We start from the raw sequence: 25,032 nt of genomic DNA, 5'->3' as shown, positions 1-25,032 counted from the left end.
GAGCTTCGCTGCCTGAAACTAGTTCTCCAGACTCCTCCCCCGAGGGAGAGAGGGGCACCCCATGAATATGATGGGTAAATAGCGTCTTAACTCAGCCCGCGGGGAGAGCCTGCAGGCAGACCTTTGTCCTCAGAGCACGTGTCAGGTCACGCAGATCCCTCCCCTCCGCTGGGGACAGCCCCACCCACCAACAGAGACGTGAACTCACCCGCGATCCCGGGAAAAGGCACGAGGGTGCCGGGATGACTCCGTGCTATGGCAATCCGACACGGGGTAATGATCCAAGTTGCACTAGGAAGCTCTAGGCGGCTCAGCCGCTCGCTGTGTTCCATTTTCCGGCCCCGAGCTTTGTATCTTTAAATGCTGGCAAAGCTCCCCGGGCTCACACCAGCCCCGCAGCTACTGGGTCCAGGCTCGCTGCTGAGACACACCCGGGCTGCCCAGCGCTCCACCGCAGCAGCTGGCGCTTACAGCGGCTCGCTCCCCTGGCGCTGGCGGGCGGGGAAACGCCGCGGGCAGCGCCCACTCCCCCCCAGAGATGGCAGCGGTAGAACCGGGCACTAACCCGCTCCTTGCAAGGGACTGAACCAAGGGAGCTGGGGGCACTGGGGCCGGAGAGGACCGTGCCCAGGCGGAGCTGCTGAGCACGGCGGGAGGAGCCCCCTGGGCCTGGCTTTCCCTGGGACGCGGGGCTGAACGCCCCCACTCGCGCTCCGGAGCGAGGCCTGGGGGTGGGACACACACCGGGGTGGGGGCCGGGCCGTGTCCCTCACCGCCTGGCTGGGCGGGCGCCTGCCACTCGCCTGGGCGGGACCCTCCTTCTCTCCCGCTGTCGCTCAGGCATCGGCCGGGCGCCTGCGCGGAGCCGCCCCCTCGGCTGTCCGCGGGCGCCGCCGGTGTTTGTGCGGGGCGGCTGGGGTGTTCCCTTCGCAGCCGGCCCGGGGGCCGCAGCCTAGTGCCGCTGCCAGGAGCCTGCATGGGACGGCGCAGGGAGCTGTGACTGACTCGCCCTTCCCCAGCCCGGAGCCCAGCCGCAGGAGGCGGCTGCAGAGAGAGACCGAGCGGAGCCCCCTGCTTCCCGGCCGGCAGCCCATGAGCAGCGCGTCCCGCTCCCCAGTCTCGGTCACCAGCGCAGGAAGGAGCCGAGCCCGGCCGCGGCTGCTCGTTTCCCGGCTCCCGGGCTCTGCCCTGGATGGTGCCCGGCCGTGCCGCGCGCGGGGCTCCCGGGCGGGGATCGTAGTTCCCTAGTGCCGCTCCCTGCCTGCTGATGTCGGCGTGGCTGAGCCGGGCGGGGCTGCTGCTGGGGCGGCCGGGCGGCCCCGCCGCCACCCCCTTCTGCCTGGGCTCCTTACGGGCCCCCCGCTGCTGCCGCCGCCTGGCCACCCTGCGCGGCGGGGCCGAGGGGCTGCGCCTTCCCCCGGCCTCGGGACTGGCGCCGCCCGGCCGCCCGCGGGCGCTGGGCACCCACCCGAAGAAGGAGCCGATTGAGGCGCTGAACACGGCGCAGGGCGCCCGCGACTTCATCTACAGCCTGCACTCCACCGAGCGGAGCTGCCTGCTGCGGGAGCTGCACCGCTTCGAGTCCATCGCCATCGCGCAAGGTGAGCGGCCAGCGCCCCCCTCCCTGCCCAGCCTGGCATCGCTGCGACCCGTCTCCTGTAGCCCTCTGCGCTCGGGGGGGTGCGCTGCCCTCCGCTAAAGTCATCCTGGACACGGCCCGTACCGCGTCTTGCCAATGCACCTGGGTCTACAGAGCTGCATTAGCCACGGGGCCAGGCTGCCACCGCAGCCGCTAACGCCATGTTAGCGTGACACTGCCCCCAAAGTAAGCGACATGGGAAGGGTTCCCCATCGCCTGCTCCCCCAGCCAGGGGTCCTGAGCAGCTGGGCTCGGGTGGCTGTGGCTGTGTCCCGTACTTTAGGGTGCCTTTGATGAGCTGGGCTGTGCAGTGAAAGGAGATGCTGCACAGGGCCCAGTGTTACTCACGGAAAGTTTTCCTTAAAAAAAGTAGGAGCGACACGCCTAGTGGAATGATTACTCTCTTGCCTATCCCTGTTCATTGAAGAATAAAACCTATTTTGGTGGAGGAGGGTGTGTTTGAAGAGCTTTAGGAACAGGAAGGAGAGAATCACCAGAAGGTATTAGGAAGCAGAAGGGTAGAGCAAAGGCGGTTATACAAGTAGACGAGATCTGTGAATGACTTGAAAACAATCCAGCATCAAATTGGGGAAAGGTATAGTGAAATCAAGATGAAAGCAGGCAGTATACTGACCAATTAAATTAATACTAGCTTGAGGTTGTTGGTAAAGAGGGACAGGGAGAAAAATCAAAATCTTTACCATATTACAAAAACAAACTTAATGCAAATAGAAGCAGAAAACAAAATGTTAAAACTAGGGCTTGCTATTTCATTCTAGACTAAATTGCCTATTTTGAGCTTTTTTAATTGTGGTATTTAAAGATTTGGCATGTCAGATTTTAGGGAGGCTTCTTGGAACTCCAGGAAAAGAGAGAGAAGCAAAATGACAGACTATGGAGACAAGGAATAAAATGATTCCAAAGAACCCTTTTCACACTCTAGTTACTCAACTTATGAGTTTTCTGGATGTTGATATAATTTATTGATTCAATGAAGCATTCACGTCTGACTTAGTAAGAATTCAGCCTTTTCTCTCTCCTATGCGTTAGGCCAATTGAATTCTTAAAAAGCAATAGAGTAAGTAGGAGACTCATATAAAATGTGACTTCAAAAATGTACTAATGATATATAAAAATATAAAAATAAAGTAAATTTGTCTTTGTTATACAGTAGCAGTGCATAGGGACAATGTCCTCTGCCTTCAACACCTGGAGCTCCGCAGTTCGCGGGCAGTGTAATGTTTGTGTTTGTTAAACTGTTATGTAGTTAGAGTTCATAAGCTTCCAAAGATGCCATAGCTTTGGTCTCAAAACTCGATGTAACACTAAGAAACCAACCAACCTATTAAGCCTAGTACTGAATTTGAAATTCTGACTCTTATAATTTAACCTTATTAAGTACCATAAATTTCTTTTTAATACAAATATTCAAGACTCTGTAACTTATTGAAGAAATCCACTCATATTTGTGGTAGGCCTCTTTGTGGTTTCAGTAGTACTGTAATATATGTCCTTGGAAAGGGCACTTTTATGGCCTGTAGCTGTACAGTGCAAGTCTCGAGGAAACATTGCAGTAAATGGAAAACAGTTACAACAGTCAGCCCTAGAAGCACTGTTTCACTGAAGAAATAATGTGCTTTTCTTATCTTTGTTATGTAAATGTGTAAATGAATGCTATATTTATAATATACTATTCTGTGATCATAATCTTTTAAAATGTCACTTGCTTTCTATGTGAATATCTCTTGAGAAAATTCAAGCTTTTGTGGAGCTTTACTGCTAGCTTTTGACAAAGCAATACATGAGATCTGAATAGTTGTATTCTTTAGCATAGTTGCCAAAGCACTTTATTCAATGATAAATAGGACAAGAAAAAATGTTGTTTTTTTTTTTTTTAAATTTCAACATAATGTTTGAGGATTGATACAGAGATAAACAGATTGCAATTAAGTATTCCTCTATAACTGCATTTCTATAAAATCCATAGTCTGCATACCTGTTACCTGAATATTTAGAAGACTAAACAGGAACAAAACAGTCAGGCCATATTAATCTTTATTGTATTTGAATTATGACTTCTTTATTACAGATCTGTAAAATTACCAGGGGCACCTCTCTCATAGTCTTGGCACTCATGAAAATTAGTTAATAGCACAATTAACATGAACAGAAAACTCAGCAGGAACCTCACACAGTATGACAAAAAAACCACAAAAAAACTGCACAGTATAGATAAAATAGCTACTCCATCCTCAGTAAACATTACTCCTCAAATAGCATTTGTCTCCAAAAATCTCTCCCAAAGTTTTTGAAGACTTTCCTGCAGGTCAACATATCCAGGCTATTTTGAGTTGGGTGTGTGTATTCCAGAGGAAAGGGTCCCTCACCTAGAATGCCCTGCCAATTTAGTGACAGGGATCTTTGGCTGGAGTGTCTCCACAGGTCTTGACTTCAACAATGTGGCATGTAGAGAGAGGCAGTCTTAAGTAGGCTGGCCTCGAGTCATTTAGGGATTTGTATATCTATATTAGTACCTTCAACTCCACTTGGAAATCTGCAGGCAGCCAGGACATGCCTGCTGCAACTAACAAACTTTCTCCTCCTTGATGAGAAAATAATAAAAGGTGTGCATAGTTCTGTCGTCATAATACACTTAAGCTTGGTTCATGTCTGTGGTCTTCTGATGTGTTCTGAAGCTTCAGCTCTTGACACAGTACACCTTTATGGAAGAAGAGCCTTTAGTATGTGCCCCTTTTGACCAAGAATTCCTAGTTAGGGTAGGTTTTTGTCTCCCTTGCTACACTACCTCTTTTGTGCCCTCACTGAGACTCTCATTAGTTAGAGGAGACTGTGAACAGACAGGAGACTTGTTCACATCAAGAACCAAAGGGGGCCTGTTTCCCAATTAATTACCAAGCCCATGACCAGAAGAATATAGTCCCATCTATGTCCGCCAACTGCCTTACAGCTAGATAGGGCAGGATGTCTTGCCTGCAGCTTCCACTAACATCAGAGGCTGAGGAATAACCTACCTATTGTCACCACTGCTGCACTGAAGAACAATTGTCAGATAGGTGAGCCAGAGCCACCACCCTTAACATTTAGAAGCCACCAATCCGAACAGGTGGGCCTGTGAAATAGTATCTTTACTATTCCAAAACATCATACGTTCCTGTCCACCGTGATCATACAGCTATGCACAGGGATGTGCTGAGTGTATAGGATAATTCCTTCCAAGTATAACTGATTTGTTTTATGTTAGGTGTTGGTTGGAGAACTCTAGGTGCCCTCCAGCTCCCTGTTGCTGAAGTGGATCTCAAGTTCTGTTTGGTTTACACTGGTTGACGTTATCATGCCAATCTAGAAAAGGGCTAGAAATGTACTTTAAAAAAATAAAAGCAGACGTTCTCCTTTATACTTTTAGTCCTCAATCAGAAGGCCTGTGTCTGTGTGCTTAGCAGTGGCCTGAAGGGAGCCACATAGAGCTGTGGTTCTCAACCTTTCCAGACTACTGTACCCCTTTCAAGAGTCTGATTTGTCTTGTGTACCTCAAGTTTCACCTCACTTAAAACCTGCTTGCTTACAAGATGTGACACTTGTGTCACATCACACTGTTACTAAAAATTGCTTACTTCCTCATTTTTATCATATAATAAAACAAATCAATTTGGAATATAAATGTTGTACTTACATTTCATTGTGATATTTGAGCCTGTTTTTCACTTGAGAGCCTAGTCAGAAGCCTGAGCCCCAGGCAGTGGGTCTGAAGCATGCTACTTAACTTTGCAGGGATCCCTGTGGTGTGAGGCCCTGGGCAATTGCCCTGCTTGTCACTCCTTAATTCTGGCCCTGCACTTGCAATCCCCCTAAACCTGTCTTGTGACCCCCCTGATGGCTTCAACCCCCAGGTTGAAAAACACTGATCTAGATGAGTTGAGTACCCCCTGGAAGACTTGTGTGTACCCCCAGGGGTACATGTACTCCTGGTTGAGAACCATTGACATAAAGGAACCTCTCACAGGAGCAGTGGAGTGAGAGCACGTAGCTCTGGGTGGGAAGACTGGGAGGAGGATAAAGTGAAGAACTGGATTTTTGGGGAGTGTTGTCAGGATACTGTTTTACCTGACGATATGTCCTGCCAATTGAGGTAGAATTTTTTTTTTAAGCATTCCATGTTAAAATTTTGACAATACATCACTAGATAGTGTGCTGTATCTACAACATTAATTTTATATTTTTTCTTGTAACATGGAAATCCTTTGCAAGTTGTTCTCAGACAGAGAGGCTTGATGATTGTCCCTGAGTTTCTGTTCTTCCTGGAAAATACAGTTTGTAAATGGAATGCCTGTCCCTTACAAACATTATCTTAAAGTCATACAGATGGACTGGACTTGCATCATGTTTTACTTCCTCCCTCTATAATTATAAAAGCACTAAGTGGTGGGGCTGACAAATTCTTCTTTTTTTCTGTTTTGAATATATCTGAAATGCTTCCAATTTTGCTTTATTTTCTGAGTAAAAGGGGTGCCCCTGGTAAGCTTTGCTTAGCAGTGGGACAGAGTTAATTCCTCCTCCCTTTCCCCCCCCCCCTTTTTAAACATGGTCAGAGGAGGAAGGTGTCACCGATTCCACAGTAGTGGAAAAACTTACAGCTAGTGTGAAAAATGACTTTACACAGAGACTCATGTATACTTCTAAATTTCCTTTTATGTAACAAAACCATCTTTTGATGAAAATTAAGAAGTGTTTTTGTAGAGAAAATTTCTTTTCAGAGAAAAAATTGTTACATTGAAGTTTTCTACTTTCAGTTTGACCAAACTTACATTTCTAAAGTGACTTTTATGAAAACACCCTTGCACAGTGTACTAAGGCATACCAAGACCAGTGGGTTGAGAGCCACTCTTTGACCCAGTGACCACTTACAAGATTCTGCTGGGATCATTTCCTCTGCAAAATAAGCATCCTTACACTGGGTAGGGTGTGGGACTGTGTGTATGCATGCGCGTGCATATTTTGGGTAGACTAATTGGTCTACTGTGGGGAATATTCCTAACAGTGTATTATGGCAGATAATGGCTGAATCTGAAGAGAAGATTCTTCTGGCATCCCTTTACGGCTATTGTGTATATATATGCAGGTGAATTTTGAACTAGGCATACATGGAACCATCTGCCTTCTGGCTAACTCTTACATAGTTTAGTTTATTCAGTGGGAGAATAAAATGGTTAGTTTCATCGTTATTTTGATCATTGGTGGTTGTGCAGATTTTGTGCCTGTGCTGCTAAACATTCATAACATTTTTGCAAGAGTAAGCTGCTTTGACTAGTGCAAACAGTTCTAATCCAATATGACAGCAAGCTCTTTCAGTTGGTAGATTTGCAAACTCCACTAGTGAGTGCAAAAGGTTAATTCATAGAATAAATGAGACTAAGATATTTCAAATTGAAATAAACATTTCCTCCACCATCCCACAGTGCTTTTTCTTTTCAGACACTGCAAGACTAGTGTCAAGTCTTTGTACAAAGGAGGCATGTACAGCAACTGCTGTATAGCTTGTCTAGAATGTTAAAAGAAAATACAAGCAATATTGACTTTGAACTTTGGTCAATCTTATTTGTACTTTGAATGTATTTTACACACAGCATCAATTTATGGGAATCTAAAAATTACTATTTATGATAGTTTAATGTTAATATTTCTGTGTAGAAGGTAAGCAGCATATATTAACGCTAACAGTCTTTTGTGGTAGAGAATATAATTGGTAAGCATTTACACCACAGTAGAAAGTCAGAAGCCTTTCATTGCTATTTTCTGTTGACATGTACAGCAATTAGCTCAATTATCAGCAATACATCATATTAACTTTAAAAAGTTTGTTCAGTTTTATGTTTAAATACATTCTTTGATAATTTGTTCAAATAGCAGAAGTTGTAGGTGATAAGATGTGAATAATATACATGGCCTTCTTGGCAAAAGAGAATGTGTGTATATAATATATGCAAACTAGCCCAACCAGAGGACATTCAGAGTTAAATGTTGCTCTGTTTACTTTGGTACAATACTTGGCCTGAGGGGAAAAATGCATTTTCTTTGTCAGAATCATGAGCCTGTTCATCCACAAAATTGTCACAGCAGCTTTTGAGTCAAAGCATTCGATGAAGTAAGTTGCTGTGCAAAGCAGATTTGGCTTTTGTTGGTCTGACCCAGCCATGCCCCTTTCTGATGACTGGAACTATGGATTCTGCCTTGTTCAGATAGGAACTCTATTGTGGAGTTTAGCCAGGGAGAACTGAGGGTATGGCTGCACTTGCAGCTGTACAGCGCTAGGAGTTAAACCTGTCTTCATACAGCTGAGAAGGGAAAGCGCTGCAGTCTGTCCACACTGCCAGCTGCCAGCGCACTGTCCTAACCACATTTGCAGCATCAGCAGCAGCATTGGGAGCAGTGCATTATGGGCAGCTATCCCAGGGTTCAAGTGTCTGCATCGTGCTTTTCAAAAGGGGGTGGGGTGGAGTGTGACAGGGAGCGTGGGGGGGGGAAGAGTGGATTTTTAGAGCCGACACTCTGTCAGCATCCTGCCTTGGAAGTTCCGACCCCCTCCCTCACCCCTCTCTCATTTGCTGAAAGCAAACAGCTCCCGAAACAGATCCTTCCCTTCCTCCCGCCTGCCGCGCTGCTTCTCTCCTCAAGCAAACACTAGCTGTGGGCATCCCAAAGGGAGCCCCCTGCCTCTGCTCATTCACAGCAAACAGCAGCTGTGTGTGTTTGTTTTTTTGATAAGCAGCTCCCGGAGCCCGGAGTTCACAACAAAACAAAGAGCGGAACCTTCACTTAAAAGGATTATGGGAAGCTTTCAGAGTTCAGACACAGCGTGCTAAGGTTATTCCCTGTTTACACTGGCTCCCCAGTGCAGCAGCAGCAGCAGTGCTATACTCTTTATTCCTCTCGGGGAGGTGGAGTACAAGCAGCGCTATAGCCAGGGAGATACAGCGCTGTATGTGCCATGCCAGTGTGGACAGGGAGTGAGTTACAGCGCAATAAAGCCACCAACAGCACTGTAACTCTCAAGTGTAGCCAAGGCCTCATGCCCAATTGGGCTTAAAAACTCCACAGGTAACTCTATTAGTATAGAGAGACCTGGGTCAGACCTCTCTCATCAGTGAACACCACAACTACCCCACCAAGTAAATAGGGTCAAAAGTTGGATTTCTTCACTCTCCTCATCCCTAGATGAAACTATTTTGTCTTGTAAAAAATAGTCTGGATTATCTTTCATGCTAATCTTTCCCCTCCACAAATGTGGGTAGCACGAAGGTTATAGCACCTCTGGTAGCCTGCAGAACAATCAGCACCAGATGCAGGTGGAGCAGAGAGAAAAGATTGAAGACTAGGCATTTCATTGGATACCTCAGTTATGAAAAATATTAATCTACAAAGTTAAAAAAGCTTTAACATGTACTGCTCTTGAGGAGTTGAAAATCTTAGTTTCTAGTTGCATAACTACCGTTGGTTGCATTACAGAGCTGCACAACTCAGCAGTTCTTCATCTAGTTTTCTTTATTCCTATATTCCTCTACATTTTAATCTTTATTTAAAAAAAAATACAAAACCCTATGTCAATCCAACAATAAAATTGCAAATTCAAATAGTTGGGCAACTCAATTTTAAATTTCTCATAGGAATGTTATCTTACTCTCATTACACATGTAGTATTTTTGCAAGATTAAATTTACCTTAATATACATGTTGTGTGCCATATAGGCAAGTTAAAATTGCTATGAGAACTTTAATTTCCTGACTTGTTCTGTGTTTAAACTTGCAAACCTAATATTGTGTTGATTTTGTTTAGGACTTGAACCTAGTTCCACGTTTATAACCTGTGAAAACAGGAACTTCTTGTAGAAAGCACTCCAGGGTGAGGCTGTTGATATGTTGTTAGTGTACCAAAAGTGGGGTAGGGTTTAATAGTCTAAATTACAAAGGAAGCATTTAATCATTTAAAACGGAATTAGCCTGGAATTTGTCTCAGAAAATGTCTAAATAACATATAGCTGTCCATTTTTCCTTAAATTCAGCAACAAACTGTTTAGTGCAGTTTAACTTGTTTTATGACTCATTCACCTGATTTCGCTTTGTGCTCCATTCTGCAGTGTTCTGTCAGTATGTTTTTATGAAGACCACTTCTTTAATTTGATATTGCATCTATTTCTCTATTCTCAGTAGTTCTCTATGTACAATTAGAAATTCTCAGCGCCTGATGCTGCAGACTTTACTGTCACAAAAACATCTTATTAAAGACAATGATGCTGCAATCAGTGGGAGTTTTGTATATGGTATTATGCCTCTCCATCAGTTATAAAGGCCCTATCCTTTCTGGCAGGTTAATTATGGTGGTTGGAATGGTTTTAAATAATATAAGCTACTAAAGAATGACTTATTCCTGCTTTTGCTTTTTAAAACGTTTAGCATCCAGATACCCAAAACCACTGGTACCCTTTGAGAAGGCAATGAAGCAGGTAACATCACCAGAGACAACTAGTACTTCTGGTATGGTAAAATCTCTTATGTTTGCTGGCTTTATGCAGCATGAAAAATGTAGGGAATTATCAGTTTGACATACTTCTGCTTGCTTGTTTTGAAGCAGTTGGCATGTTTTGTTAGCAGGAATAAAGTTTGCAGTTTTGTTTATAATTCAAGAATGTCAGCTAGGCCCAAGAATTATTATAGGAATTTTTTAGCTCAATTTTAGAAAGTTGTTCTTTTCCTTCTCCTTGTGGAGAGGCTTATGAACTGTATCTTAACTTAACTGAAACAGGAATGCTTTTTTGAAATAGCCCTGTTCACTCTGTAAACATTGGCAACATGTATCTTATACCATTCAGTACCCTAGTACTGAACAACTTTCACCACTAAAAATATTGTGTTACTTTTTTAAAAAAAACAACCCCAAAGCAGTAATTACTATTCATAGGTGAAATGAAATGGAACATTCTAACTTAGATTTAGGCCTAAATTTTCAAAATTGTGCATGTGCAATTTTACATATATATTTTGTGTCAAGTTACTTCATAAATTATGCTTGCACACTTTTACATGCATGTCTTTACAAATTTGAGCCTTAAGGCCAGGTCCTGCAGATGCTTACCTGTGTTTTAACTTCAAGTATGTGAGTAGTCATGTTGAAGTTAATGGGATTACTTAAAGTTCAGTATATGCATAAGTGTTCGCAGGAGTGGGGTCTAAGTTTGAAAATATATGTAAAAGTAGTAATCTTATATCTGTAAAAGGAATACATTTATACCTGTAAGAAGTTAGATTTTTAACTAACTTTTCTAGAGGAAAATATGCTACTTTTTAATATAGTAAGACTTTTAGGAGAGATCAACATTCTGCTAGCACTAAATGTGTAGTTTGATTTTTACGGTTCACATTACTATCCTAGTTAAAAACACTTTAGCAGCCATAAGCGGTATTCAAAGTGTGCATATGCTCAGTTCCTTTATTTTCTTCATCAGAGGCTTAGTTCTGATGTGTCATCTAAATTAAAATAAAATAAAATGTGGGGTTTTACTTAAGCAAGGAGAAAAGTTTACTCTGTATTGCCAGCTCTTAGCCACTGCCGATTTTATTTAGTCAAAGTGTACTAGGTGCTGTACAGAAGGAGGAAGAAATAGTCTGTGCCCTTAGGAATTTACAGTATAAAAAGACAAATTCGACAGTGGATGCAGGTAGATATGGTTTACAAGCAGAGTAATCAGGGCAAATGTTACAAATCTTGTTAAGTTAGTTCCATTTTAAAAAAAAATATAGAAATGGCTAGATTAATAGACAGTTGGAGATCACGTTTTTTAAAAAAATATCATGGAACTGCTTCCAACACCAAAAAGTATCTTCTTTTAGTTTACTCTTACTCTGTGTGAAACTTTCCTTCATAACAAATAATATGCTTGCTTGAGTCTTGGGACATGTACTGACAATGCTTGCAATTAAACTTGTCCTTGCATTTCTGATGACTCTTTGAATTTTCAGTTTTTGTCCCCTATAAACCATATTTACTTGGTTCTAAAGGCAGAAGTTCAGAAAAATGTTTTATCCAATGGATGTAATTTTCTTTTTCATCCAAAGACTCTCTCAATGCTATCTGAAAGAAGTTGAAGGTACTTCCGCAGTGTTCATTGCAATACTTTATTCTTTAGATAGACATATGTGCTTTTTAATATATAGCCCAGGTTTTGCTAAACTTTAGCAGAGTCATGGCACATGTCAGCATTTCTAGTTTTATTAAATGGTGTTTCCTCAGCCTGTCTGCCACATTCCATTTATCTCTGATAGTCTGTTTACCCTCTGTTCTTTGGATTCCCTTGGAAGTCATGTTTGAATTATTCATTTTGTACTGCTTGTTTTTAAAATGGTGAGGATAGATGTTTGTTGTGCCTTGGGGAAGGACACACTAAGGGAAGGCACTCTATTTGTAAGTCCTTTAAGAAGAGGAACCGGATAGTTAGAGACTTAAGATTGAAGCAGCGCCTTCTCGAGCAGGCAACGAAGCCTGCCTAGACACTGGGAACTGCTTTGGAAAGTCAGGCCCCTCAAAGAGCACCAGAGCTGGGGCCTCTCAGCCACACTCAAATTACTCAAGCAGAAGGAATAGGGACTGCTCCCTTTCATTGGGCTATCTGAGGGAAAAAAAAACCCTCATAAGACAGCCAGGGCCATTCCAGAGGTTGGACTTGACGTCTCTGCCTAAGAATAGTACTGAAGAGCACTGGGAGTCTCCCCGTCCATGGGTTAGAGTGGGACTGTCAGCCCACTCTTCAGTACCGAGGTCGGAGCAAAGAAAGCCTGTACTATTGACTCAGTACTGCCCTCAGGCACCTGTTGAGACTGTCGGTCTCCTCCCTGACTGTATATCAAGCAGCAGCAGATTTTCTGTGCCTTTCTATCCCTGACTCACCGCTCATTCAAGACCAGTTGACTGCAGTGCTATCATCCTTGGCATCCTCAGATCCCCCCTTGGTTTGGTGGCAAACTTACTATTGTTGCTGATGCCATCCTCGGAACTGCAGTTTACTCTTGGTGCAGGGTTGTTGTCGACTTCCTGCTTGACATGAAGATCATTGTTGACGTGCATAGAATCTTTGTTACTGATGCTCTCTACAATGCAGCCTGCATCTGCTGTCCTTGGACCATCTTCGTTTTTGTTACCGATCCCTCTTTTGGGACCCACTGTGAGGTTGTTTGGTGGCCCAGTTGAGTGACCCCAGTGACACAAGTATCAGAGGGGTAGCTGTGTTAGTCTGGATCTGTAAAAGCAGCAAAGAATCCTGTGGCACCTTATAGACTAACAGACATTTTGGAGCATGAGCTTTCCTGGGTGAATACATGCATCTGACGAAGTGGGTGTTCACCCATGAAAGCTCATGCTCCAAAACGTCTGTTAGTCTATAAGGTGCCACAGGACTCTTTGCTGCTCCCACTGACACAGTCAAGCTATTTGGAGGGATCCTCGCAGTCAAGCTCAAAGCATTTCCCTCCCCTTTCCTATCGCTCTATATCTCAAAGGTCATCAAGACACAGCAGGAATCACAGTCGGTACTGGGATCGGTACCGTTCCTGCAGTAGACACATGAGACCTTGGCTTAGTTCTTTCTGGTTGGCAATGCATTATCCTTATTCACAATGGCCTCTGTGGAAGTCCTTTGTTTGGAGAAATGCTGGTTGTCTGTTCACTGTAGAGTGAGTTCACCTGTACCTACAATGGTCTCCCTGCCAGAACCACCCGGCCTGCAGCCATCGGCTCCCTCTGCCATGGGGTATCCTGAACCATTACGGCAGTCAGATGTTATTTCTAAAGGGATTCCATTGGTCCCAACTATATTTTTGTCCTCATCACCAAATGACACAGAAATATTGAGTCCTCATCTTCAGTGCTGGATGACTTCAGATTGTATCATGATTAGCTTAGGTGCATGGCATTGGCCTTAGGAATTCAGGCTGAGTTTGTACAGGAAAACACCTACATATAGGTGGTTATTCTCCATTGGTTCCTTGGATAATTGTTCTCTATAAACAAAGCAATACTAAAGCCTGGTAAAGCCCTGTGTAATGTCCTGGCTTTGTTAATGCACACAGCAAAGCTCACTGTCAGAAGATGCTGTGTGCCAATGCAGGGCTCTGAGTCTATTTTCTGTCATCCAGCTCCAAATTCTCTGATTGAGATAGTGTCAGTTGAGAAAGTAAGACAAGGAAGGTATAAATCAGTGGCTACAGAAAGAGTCCAAAAGGCTAGATTTGATGGGGAGAAAGATCTGCTTGACTCTCACTTTGCAGATGCTCATTGCAAACAAGCAAGTTGTGTTATTGAAATATAATTTTGTGAACTGGGATGCTATGTCCAGTTTTGTGAACAAATTGCCAGAATCTTCCAGGCAGGAGTTCAAGGCCTTTGTTACAAAAGGCCGTTTAGTGGCCAAGACATTCCTACAGTCAGCCCTGGATGTCGCTGGTGCTTCCTCCAGGCTCAGGGCCTTTGCTGTAACAATGAGAAGAAATCATGGTTACAAAACTCTGGTATAGCTCCTGAGGTCCAGCAAACCATGGAGGACTTGCCATTTGGTTGCTTCCTATTCTTGGAGAAAACTGAGGAGACATTACATTCTTTCAAGGACTCCCAGGCCACCCTATCTTCATTGGGGATTTATACCCAGGCCTCAATGAAATGTCATTTTGGGAACCAGCAGCAATATCATCCTCAGTCCTCCCACCCTGTGAGGCATCAAGATTTCCCCAGAAAGGGATACAAATCATGGAGAAGGAAAACTTCTGGGTCTAGTTTTTCTCAAATGGCCCATCCGCCCACTCTTTTGGCTAGACATGTTGTTTGGGCATTTTGAGAGCAGTGCCTCAGTTGTCAGCTATGCTGGGACAGGCTTTCTCACTTCTGCGATGCTTGGGAGACAGTAACTATGGAGAGATGGGTCCTCAGCAACATGAGATTGGGTTATATCATTCAGTTCCTCTCTATTCCCCGCTCCCATCCCACTACGCCATCCCTCTTCAGGGATCCCTCTCAGAACTCACTGCTGTCACAGCAGGTATGAACCGTGTGTACTGGGGAGGGTATCAAAGAGGTTCCTCATCACCATCACAGAAAGAGCTTTTACTCCTGGTACTTCCTAATCCCCATGTCCAAAGGTGGGAATGAGACCTATCCTCGATCTCATGCTCTCAAGACACATCAAGTACATGAGATTTTTGCCTGGGTGCTCCGGTTACCGTTCTCCTGGCTTCGAATCACGACCTGTTTGCTGCCCTCAACGTCCAGGATGCTTATTTTCACATGGCAATTTTCCCAGGCCACAGGAAGTTCCTGAGATTCCTTATTGCTGGCCACCACTACCAGTATATGGTCCCTCCCCTTTAGCCTATCATCAGCTCCCATCATGCGATTTTACCAAATGCATGTATGGTGCTGGTGGCCTTCCTCAAGAGGAAGGGACTTCATATCTTCCTGCACTTGGACCGATTGGTTACTGAGAGACTATCCAAGGAACAGGTCCTCAGTCTTGTCAACTTTTCATGCTAGACTTTTTTGATTGTCTAGGTCTGTTCTCAAAAGGGCAAATCAACTTTGCACCCAACTCAGAAAATCATGTTCATTGGAGCCTGATAGAGTCTATGAATTTGAGGGCCTTCCTTCCATCTGAACAGTTCCAGACAATTCAGCAGCTTCACTGAGGTCTCCAGTTGCACCCTTTGACCACAATCTGAGTATGCTTGAGGATACTGGACCATATGACCGTATGCACATACATAATACAATATGTGAGGTTGCGCCTTTGCTCTCTTCAGTGATGGCTGAAGTTACTGTATTGCCCAAGCTGCAGACATGGAGCACCTTTGAGGTGCCTCCAGAGATACTTCACTCTTTACAACGGTGGATGGAATATAACATGGGTCAGGGAGTCCCTTTTTCCTGCCCTCCGTCAATCAAAGCAGTGGTTACCGAATGCCAATGCAATAGGTTGGGGAGTGCTTCTGGGAACATTTAAAATTCAGGGCTTTTGTTCTGAAGAGGACGCTCCCTCTCATGTCAGCTGGCTGAAACTTCTGGGGATATACAGTGCCTGTCGGTTTTTTGGGATCACATACCTACTCAGTTAACATCATGGCCAGAACATGTTAAAAGGTCAGGCTGTATCTATCCAGAGGTTATCTAAGTAGATGTCTAATTGCATTAACACTAATTAGAAATAATCCGTTTAGATCCTTTGGTGCAGATTAGGGTTTATTCCATTAGAGCTCAGGCAGCTTCTGCTTCCCTGAGAAGCGTATCTGTTTCTGAGGTGTTTTTTTTTTTTTAAAGTGACTATGGGATTAGTCCATACCTTTATGAGATGTTATTCCTTGGTTGAAGTTTTGAGATCTGATTGGTTGGTTGTGCAGAGTTGGATGGCAATCCTTATATAAATTGACTATGAGTACCCTCCTCGTACACATCAGATTACTGATTGTGAGTCACCAGAAGTGGAATACATATGGACAGTTGCTCCAAGAAGAAAACTGTTACTTACCCTACAATAACAGTGAGATGTTGTCCATATGTATTCCATGACCTTTATTGCACCTGGATTCTGTATTGGCAAAGGAAACTGAGAAGCGATTAGGATCGCTTTCCCCTCAGTATGGGAGCATGAGGACACAGCTCGAGTGGATGCTGTTGACTAAAAGATTTCAATTGCAAATGCATGGGGCTCATGTGTTGTCCATATGTACTCCACTTCTGGTGCACAACTTGAAGAACCAGTTTAATATAGTGTCAGTAAAGGGTATTTTGAATCTTGGTATAAAAATCCAACATATTTGTTATGGATTTCGGTGTTGTGAGAGCTTCTTTCTTCATGGTTGCATACTGCATTCTATTTTATTAGGCTTCACTCCTCTCAAGGAGCCAAAGAAATTGTTTTAAATACTTCTGTATGACCATATTCTATTGAACATATAAAATAGGCTATCTAAGAACCTGTATAATTTTAAGGGTATGTCTACACTACCCACTGGATCAGTGGGTAGTGATCGATCTATTGGGGGTTGATTTATTGCATCTATAATAGATGCGATAAATAGATTGATCCCCGATCTCTCCTCCGTCGGCTCCAGAATTCCACCACTGCGAGAGGCGGAAGCAGAGTCAATGGGGGAGTGGCAGCGGCAGCAATCGATCCTGTGCCGTGAGGATGCGAGATAAGTCGGTCTAAGATATGTTGACTTCAGCTACACTATTCTCATAGCTGAAGTTGCATATCTTAGATTGATTCCCCTCCCCTAGTGTAGACCAGGGCTCAGACTAAAAGAATGAGATATTGCGTATCAAAGCTGGCTTCCATTAGACTGGCCTTTCAAACTAATTTTTCAAAGAATATTCAAAGTGTGGTTCTGCACTGAAAAATGAAATGACATCTTCTGACTTAATAACAGTTTCTAGTTGGCATTTAGAGTAGTATTTGCTTCCCTTAGTGACAAATATAAGATTTATTCCTGATGCTTAAGGGCTACGAGGGAGCGAATAGAATCCAGCTCCTTCTCATGAAGGATCAACAGAATTATTAACTAATTTCCAATTTCCATACCAAAATTTGCCCTCTTCTTTGTGCGAGCTCGTATATACCACAGAAGCTTAATTTATAATGATGCATGATGCAGAAAGAAAAACTTGAGTTCAGGTTGTCTGCAGCACTGGCAGTTAGAAAAAAAACCAAAACAACTGCTGTCTATATTTAAAACTAGCAGATGTGCTCTGGCTTTGGAGACATGAAAATGGAAACATATGATGCCACTTTAGTTACTTGTCATAGTGAAACCATGCATTAAGTGCATATGTCTTAAGAACTGAAATGCCATTAGGCCAAACCTGACCTTAAAAAAAAAAACAAACAAACCCCCACCCCCTTAATTTAGCTTCCAGCTTTCTCAGCCTACCCTTTAATTACTACCTTTTCTACAATAAATGTAAGACAAAGGAGGCAATTGTCCCATTCTACTCGTCACTGGTGAGTCTCAGTTGGAGTCTTGTGTCTAGTTCTGGGCACCACACTTTCAGAAAGATGTGATAAACTGGAGAGAGTCCAGAGGAGAACAACGGAAATTATAAAAATTTTAGAAAACCTGCTGTGTGAGGAAAGATTGAAAAAAAAAACTTGGCATGTTTAGTCTTGAGAAAAGAAGGCTGAGGGGAGTCCTGAGAAGTCTTCAGATGTGTTAAGGACTGTTATAAAGAGGACTGTAATCAGTTCTCTGTGTCTACTGAATGTAGGAGAAGTAGTAATGGGCTTAATCTGCAGCAAGGGAGATTTAGGTTAGATATTAGGGGAAACTTTCTAACTATAAAAATAGTTAAGCACTGGATTAGTCTTTCACGGAAGGTTGTGGAATCCCCATCATTGGAGGTTTTTAAGAACAGGTTAGGCAAACATCTGCCTGGGTTTACTTGGTCTTGCCTCAGTGCAGGGGGTGGATTAACTGACCTTTCGAGGTCCACTCCAGCCCAACATTTCTGTATTCTGTGGTTCTAAAATAAATCTGTAAATTTAAGGTACTGAAGTAGAGTTAGACGAGAGAGGGAAAACTGTTCCATTGTTTTAGGTGCTAGCCTGGGATTTGGGAGAACTGGCTTAGATTCCCTGATCTGCCTCAGATCTCCTTGGTAGTGATTTGCCCATGATCAAGTCTCTCTCTGTGTTAGTCCCTCACTTGTAAAATGGGGAAGAATAGCAGTGACCAACCTCATAGGAAGGTTGTGAGGTTATATACATAATTTAAAAAAAAAAAAAAGAGAGAGATGCTAAGTTACTTTGGTAGGGCACATCATCATAAGCACTGATGATAGAAGTTGGTACCCAAAGCTCTGTACATCTTGTAGTAATATACAGCATTTGAATTTTGTGTGTGATTTACGGAAATGTGCAGACTAATGAGTTTCTTAATCCTGAAGTATGTTTGAGAACATGACATAATGTAGGTTTTTTTCAGGGAAGGAGCCTTATGTTAATGCATATGTATGAGGTGCCAAGCACACTTTTGTCACTACCATACATAAATATAGCAGCTTGTTGCTTTTCCTTGTGTAATCACCCTATATGGTGTCACTGTCTTCTTCTAATGGCTAGTCCACATATGTGGGTTTGTCTGCTACAACCTTTCAGTTAAGGAACCTGGTTCTTTATCTTAGCCAGTAGGGACTCAGGGTTTTAGATCCAGAGGTTCTGGGTTCAATCCCCATCACTTATATGTAATACTTATAGTAATTATGGGGTGTCATGTTGTTACTACCTTAAATGTTTTCGTTCTCTTTGTAGCGCCTTCTGTGGAGATTGTACAAAATGTGGTCCAGTAGCACTGAAGGCAGTTTAGTTTAAATATTTATTTTTTAAAAATAATCCTCTGTGTGTTATACATAATTTGATATTCAGATGTAAGAATAGGACCAAGGAAACAGAAACATTGAATAACTGTAGAAATTTCTCAGATTTTGAGGGAGGGATGAGGCACTCTCTTGAGATGTGACTAAAATTCTCTGAGGAAGAGCTCTGTGTATCTCACGAACAGCAGTTGGTCCCATAAAAGGTACTACCTCACCTACCTTGTCGCTCTAATATCCTGGGACTGATACGCTACAACAACACTGCATATAGAATTTTCTGCAGATTACCATTATTTCGGTTGATTGTTTGCCTTTGTATGAACAGCACCACAAATATGCAGAGTATTTTATGGATGTAAATATCTTTTTCCAGTGGTGATGTGGAATCACATATTTTCTTATGCTCTGTGTATCAGGTGACTACTTTGCTAAGCTGTTTTGGAGGGTGGGGGGGCTTAACTAAATAGTTAACATGGTACAGCATATATTTAGTCATTTCACTAGTCAACATCCTTCTGTGCTTTGACTGGTATAACAACTAAAAATCATTTATATTATATACAACAAGTGGCTGAAGTTTTTTGTTTCTAGATACTGTCGGCTTGTGTTTTGGCTTTTCCTGCCTGAAATGTCTAAGACAACCACTGGAAAAGCAATGAACTTGTTCACTAAACATTAGAGTCAAAGTGTTTGCTGTACTTCTATCTCATTTTTAGGTTTTAGAGATCTTCATACTTCTACTGTCTCATGAGGCTATCCCAGTGAGTTATATTAACAACTGGTTAGCTGTCTTGCCTTATGCTTAACAGTTATTATATAGAGTCCACCTCCTTCAGGATTCTCAAGTAAGTGTTATCTGGTTTCTGTGCATCTTATCCACCAGTCCAGAATTTTTCCCTGGCATAGTCCCTTTCCTCTTCATGGATACTCCTATAAAGGACTTTAGATTAGATTACCTTTCTGATAGACATGGAAAATACTTTTGGGTCTTTTGTTTTGTGTGTTTAAAGCCCTCACTGTCCTGATGGTGATTATCTTGGCAAGTGATTTGCTGGCTTTGCCTTGACAGGCAGGTCGGAGAGAACCTTGTGTTCTGGATTGATGGATCTGAGGCACAGAAACTAACTTCCAGGTAAGAAATTATCCTTCAATCTGCGTATGGTAGGGGTACTAGATCCAGAGTATTAGTATTTTCCTTGATTGTTCATATTATTTCCTCACCCTTTCCCAGCATCCACTGTTAAACAGCTGGCAATGATTTCTTTTCTGTTCTGCTTTGGAGGAGACAATTTAAAATATGACCTGTACAGTATCTGAAATTATTCTTTCTTACAAAATGTGCTGTTTTGATTTTTAACACTTTTACATGGCTTGATATTGCCCAGCTGTATCTTATGTATTTATAGGAGCATCCATCCCCATATCAAGTATCCCCAATAGCTGACTGCAGGATTATAGTAGTAAAGATTGATTCTAATATTTTTGTATAAAATTATAACAAGTTATGACTTGGATTACTAGTATTTCTTCAAGGCTGCCAGTTTCATTGTATCCTTATTTCTTAGTAGTTTGTTCACTTACAAACTAGCAATAGTGCTTCTTTAGTACACTTAACTGATTTACTGAATATCCCCAGCTATTACTCATCTAATCATTTTCCTTTCAGATGGAAGTTAAAAACCTGGATCTAAACTGCTGAATATTGCTTGAAAGAGTATAAATCAGCCCAAGTCAGCAGATTTTATGTCATTTTGCTGAACTAGGAACAAATTGGAAAAACAGTGCTGTATTAGCATTTAGATTTATGTCCTTCAAGCTTAATCCTTTTGCGATTAAATCTAATTTTGTTTTAAAACAATTTATCAATTATAAACATGTAAAGAATTTAGATTTGAGAAGTTGTTGGGAAAAAAACCCACTTCCCTAGTTAATTGCTGGGCCTCAGTTATCAGAAAATATAGAATGCCTTCCACTTCCACTTCTACAGGTTATTCCAATGGCATGCTAGTAAGGTTCTCTTTCCATTTCATTCCTCCTGCTGCAGGACACACTCTGGTGTCTCCTTCAGTTGTGTGCCTTAGTCAGAAGATTTGGTGAGATGCCAGGACTGCTTTCATTTTTGAGGCACACATACTTCTTATTTGTGTATTGAATTTATAGTATGATGATAACTCTTAAAACCGAAGCTTCTGCGTGAACATTCTATTGAGGTTCCAGGGGTTACTGGGGTTTTTTTGTGGGAAAAATTTGCTTCTTTTTCCTTTAGTATTGATATGTAAGGTTTCAATTTGTCCCTTTCTAGTTTTAAAAAAATCAGACAGACCATAGCTTGTGTTCATTATGCTAAACCTTGAAAATTCAAAAGATCAAAACCAGCTTTTGTGTATGAATGTACAGTGAAATATATTTCAAATTTTTAATTACATCTAGAATTTTGGTCTTTCAACTGTTGGGACTATCTTGCTGATAAGATAGTGACATTAATGTGGTTACAGTCTTACAATTTCTGTGCTTTAAAGCAGTGGTTTTATATACTACAAAGTGACTCTGCAAAATATGGTATTCTGGAGTTTCATGGCTGTGTCTCAATTATTCTAGTTCAAACTTGCTCATTGTTAAAAGAATATTTTCTTTCTGCCAGCCTTAAACTCAGATGTGGGCTCTGAGAATAAAGCTGGGTTCTTTCCTTCTCAAGCATTGTCATCTGTAATAAAAGTACTGCAGGGTTTAGCCAAAGTACAGATGTGCATGTTGGAGCATGATTGGGTGATCAGTCAAGAATTCCTTTGTGCTTTCCTATGAAATGCAATTCCTGCAGGCTTTCTGCAGCAATCTGTAGGAGAGAGCTTTAATGTCCAGTGCCTGGATAACATGCCCAGTTTCAGGTTGTGTCCCTGATCCTGGCAAAGATAATATCAGCGTGGCAGCGCCTGCATATTCTGAGGGTCAATGTTGGCTGACCTGAACTTCATTTCCTGGGCTCAAGTCCACATAACGCCTGTCGAATACCACCACCAATTTCCTTTGGGCCCTGCAATTCGTTTGATTTCTTTTTATCACCTTATCATCTTTGTCCTCATCTTCAAGGCTCCTAATTGTTTGGGCCCAGGATACCTAAACAATTTGCTCGTACTTCAGGAACTCAATTGCTGCTGCCTCTGCCACTCTAGCATTGGTTACTTTTAATCTTGCATCAGCAATGAAAAATCTATGCTATTTCTTAGAGAACCTTCTTTCCAATAACTGTATACAAAATGCTATCTGCTATATACTTAGAGTATCTCTTTTTTTAATCATACTTCTGTAAGGGCTTCACCTGTGCACCATGAAATGTACTGTTTATTTATGTAGACGTATTACTGCCTTATTGCTGTTTTCCATAAATTTCCTCCCCAAATTTTAAAAAAAAGGTGCTCATCAAATTTTTTGAATATAGGCAAATTACTTTGCATAATTTTGATATTTTTAATAATGATATGGAACTAGTCTGAGGCTTTCCTATTCTATATTTAAAAATTACTAGAGAGCATGTTAGTCATGATGATATCTTGAATCCAATTTAGATGTATCTTTGTGTAATATATTGATGTATGCCTGTAATTTCATTACTCCACTACAACCACATTTCTTTATATACCCTAGAAGGCAGAAAATAGAGAGATACCGTAAACATTTTATATTGCAAAGAAATGGAAGTATGATTAGACTAACTTTCCAATTTCTTTTTTACCTATCTAGAGAAGTTGGAAGTTGCACCACCATCCCCAGGACAGCTGAAACACGGTAAAAGAAAAAATATGCTTATTGAATGTAGTTAATAGTTGTATATATTCTTTGATTCCTCATACTTGAAATACTTTATCTTATTCTCAGAACTGTGCAGATTTATTCTAACTCATCCTTTCATTAATGGGAGCTATCTACATATTTTCTTTAGAGACTGTGAGAGAACCTACATCTGGAATGCACTGAGGTGTTAAAAAAGTATCTGCAACCACCGTGCTGTTGTTTCATAATACACTAATTGGGGAAATGACCACATATCTTTGGTGTGTGTATTGTCCTTAATGTCTAGTTTACCCAGACCCCAAGTACAAAGTATTACTGCATAGGAAAAGAAATTCAGAGACAATACAGAACAGTGTATTGGTTCTGAGCTGTGTTGATACAATAGCTTTTTTTTTTTTTTTTTCTTCAGCTTCTTATCCCACAGAAGTAGATTATCATCTGCGTGTGTAGCGGTGGTGGGGGACTAGAAACTATAAATATAGATGTTGGATAAAATTTCTGAGAATTTAGCAGTCAACACCTATATTTATAGTTTTTATTTTCTAGTCCCCCACAACTGCTCCACACACAGATGATGATCTACTTCTGTGGGGTAAGAAATAATTTACTCAGTTACCACTTCCTGCCAAAAAAGAGATTCACTGAATCTTAACACCTAACATTTTTAACCTAATCCCACAGATACATCTATAAGAGAGAACACTGTGCTATAACCAGGCTGTCTTGGATAAAATTTCTGAGAATTTAGTAGTCAAGTCAGCCTGGTTATAGCACAGTGTTCTCTCCTATAGATGTAGGTTTGGGATTAGGCTAAAAATTTTAGGTTTTAAGATTCAGTGAATTTCTTTTTTTTGGCAGGAAGTGGTGTCTGAGTAAATGATTTCTTATCCCACAGAAGTAGATTATCATCTGTGTGTGGAGCAGTGGTGGCAGACTAGAAAATAAAACCTATATGTATATACTGGGTTTAAATATTTAATTTTTTAACTGCGCTTACATCTGCTTAGTGTTGATCTTCCATAAACACTTTAGCAAACAGATTTACTGGCAGGAATGTTTGCCAAAGCAATTTATATTTAAGCAAATATTAATGGAAAGGAAATTTCAGATTATCAAAAGTATTCATGCTGTTATCCTGGAAAGAGTTACTCGCAGGCAGTGACCGAATTGAGTACTTGAAACAATGAACAAATACATAATAACTTCCATTTTCATCACAGATAATTCACGAACAGGGAAAAAACCCACCCCACTCCAAATTATTATTGACAATTATGTGTTCAGCTATGTTTATTAACAGAATGTAAGTACCTTTTTCTTGTACATCAATGAACAAACACACTTCTACACCCTTTTCCCTTTTTTAGTTGTGTAAGTTGTTTGTAGTGTTACTCATTCAGGGACCCAATCTAAACCATATTGAAGTTATTAGAATCTCATTGACTTCATCTAAGAGTTTGATCAGGCCTTTGCCACAGATCCACAGTTGACAGTACAGATCTTGGAAGGCACTGCAGTGTGTCACACTTAATGTTTTCTGTCTATTGCCTTTCTAATGTCCTCAGTGTTCAAGCTTGCTAACGTACCAGATGTTTAGAGTCACAATCCACTACACATTTTCAAATGCTGATATAAAGAGAGAGAGTTTTTACTGTCATGTAGAATAGTTCCAGAATTCCAAACTAGACCTTAAGTTTGGGGGCAAAAAAAAATTTATTCAGATATGGTATTTTAGTTCCAAAAATTGGAGTATATCTAGGTGCCTCTACTGGGTAGTATGAGTTGACTGTACCATTCACATTTTTATTATCCTTTCGGTTTCCCATCAGTATGAAATAAGTACTCATAGGTTTTCATTTTTCCCTTCTTTCTTTTCTATCTCTCCCTCCCACATGTGGTTGTTTATATGTTTACAAAATAGTGTAAATTTTAAAAGAGCATAGATTTTAAGATGCTATTGGGAAAAAGTATCAAAGGGCAGAAACATTGGGAATATGCCAAAAAAGATGTTAAGATAAGTCTAGTCCCCACATTTACGTTTTAAGTTACATGCGTTATTCTTCAATTCCCTATTTAATATTTATATTATAGTAGCACCCAGAGTTTCTAATCAGGACTGAGGCTCCACTGAGACAGGTGCTGTATAAATACATACAAAGACGTACTCCTTTCCCCAAAGTGCTCA

The 25,032-nt window shown here is 41.7% G+C and overlaps 1 protein-coding gene across 2 annotated transcripts in view; it reads left to right on the top strand.

The window, feature by feature from the left end:
- The first annotated feature begins 852 nt into the window (after window positions 1-852).
- Window positions 853-25,032, top strand: part of TMEM65 (transmembrane protein 65) — a 50,490-nt gene continuing 26,310 nt past the window's right edge. The window contains exons 1-3 of one of the 2 annotated variants that reach the window (XM_050941290.1): window positions 853-1,601; window positions 10,106-10,186; window positions 22,797-22,841. In XM_050941290.1, coding sequence (XP_050797247.1) covers window positions 1,268-1,601; window positions 10,106-10,186; window positions 22,797-22,841 — 460 coding nt within the window. In that variant the 5' untranslated portion in view covers window positions 853-1,267. The remainder of the gene's footprint in view (window positions 1,602-10,105; window positions 10,187-22,796; window positions 22,842-25,032) is intronic. The other variant, XM_050941291.1, reaches the window with a different exon arrangement.

Source organism: Gopherus flavomarginatus, chromosome 2 (assembly GCF_025201925.1).
Source record: "Gopherus flavomarginatus isolate rGopFla2 chromosome 2, rGopFla2.mat.asm, whole genome shotgun sequence".
Classification (NCBI taxonomy): Eukaryota; Metazoa; Chordata; order Testudines; family Testudinidae; genus Gopherus; species Gopherus flavomarginatus.
This window is presented reverse-complemented; position numbering and strand designations above follow the sequence as displayed.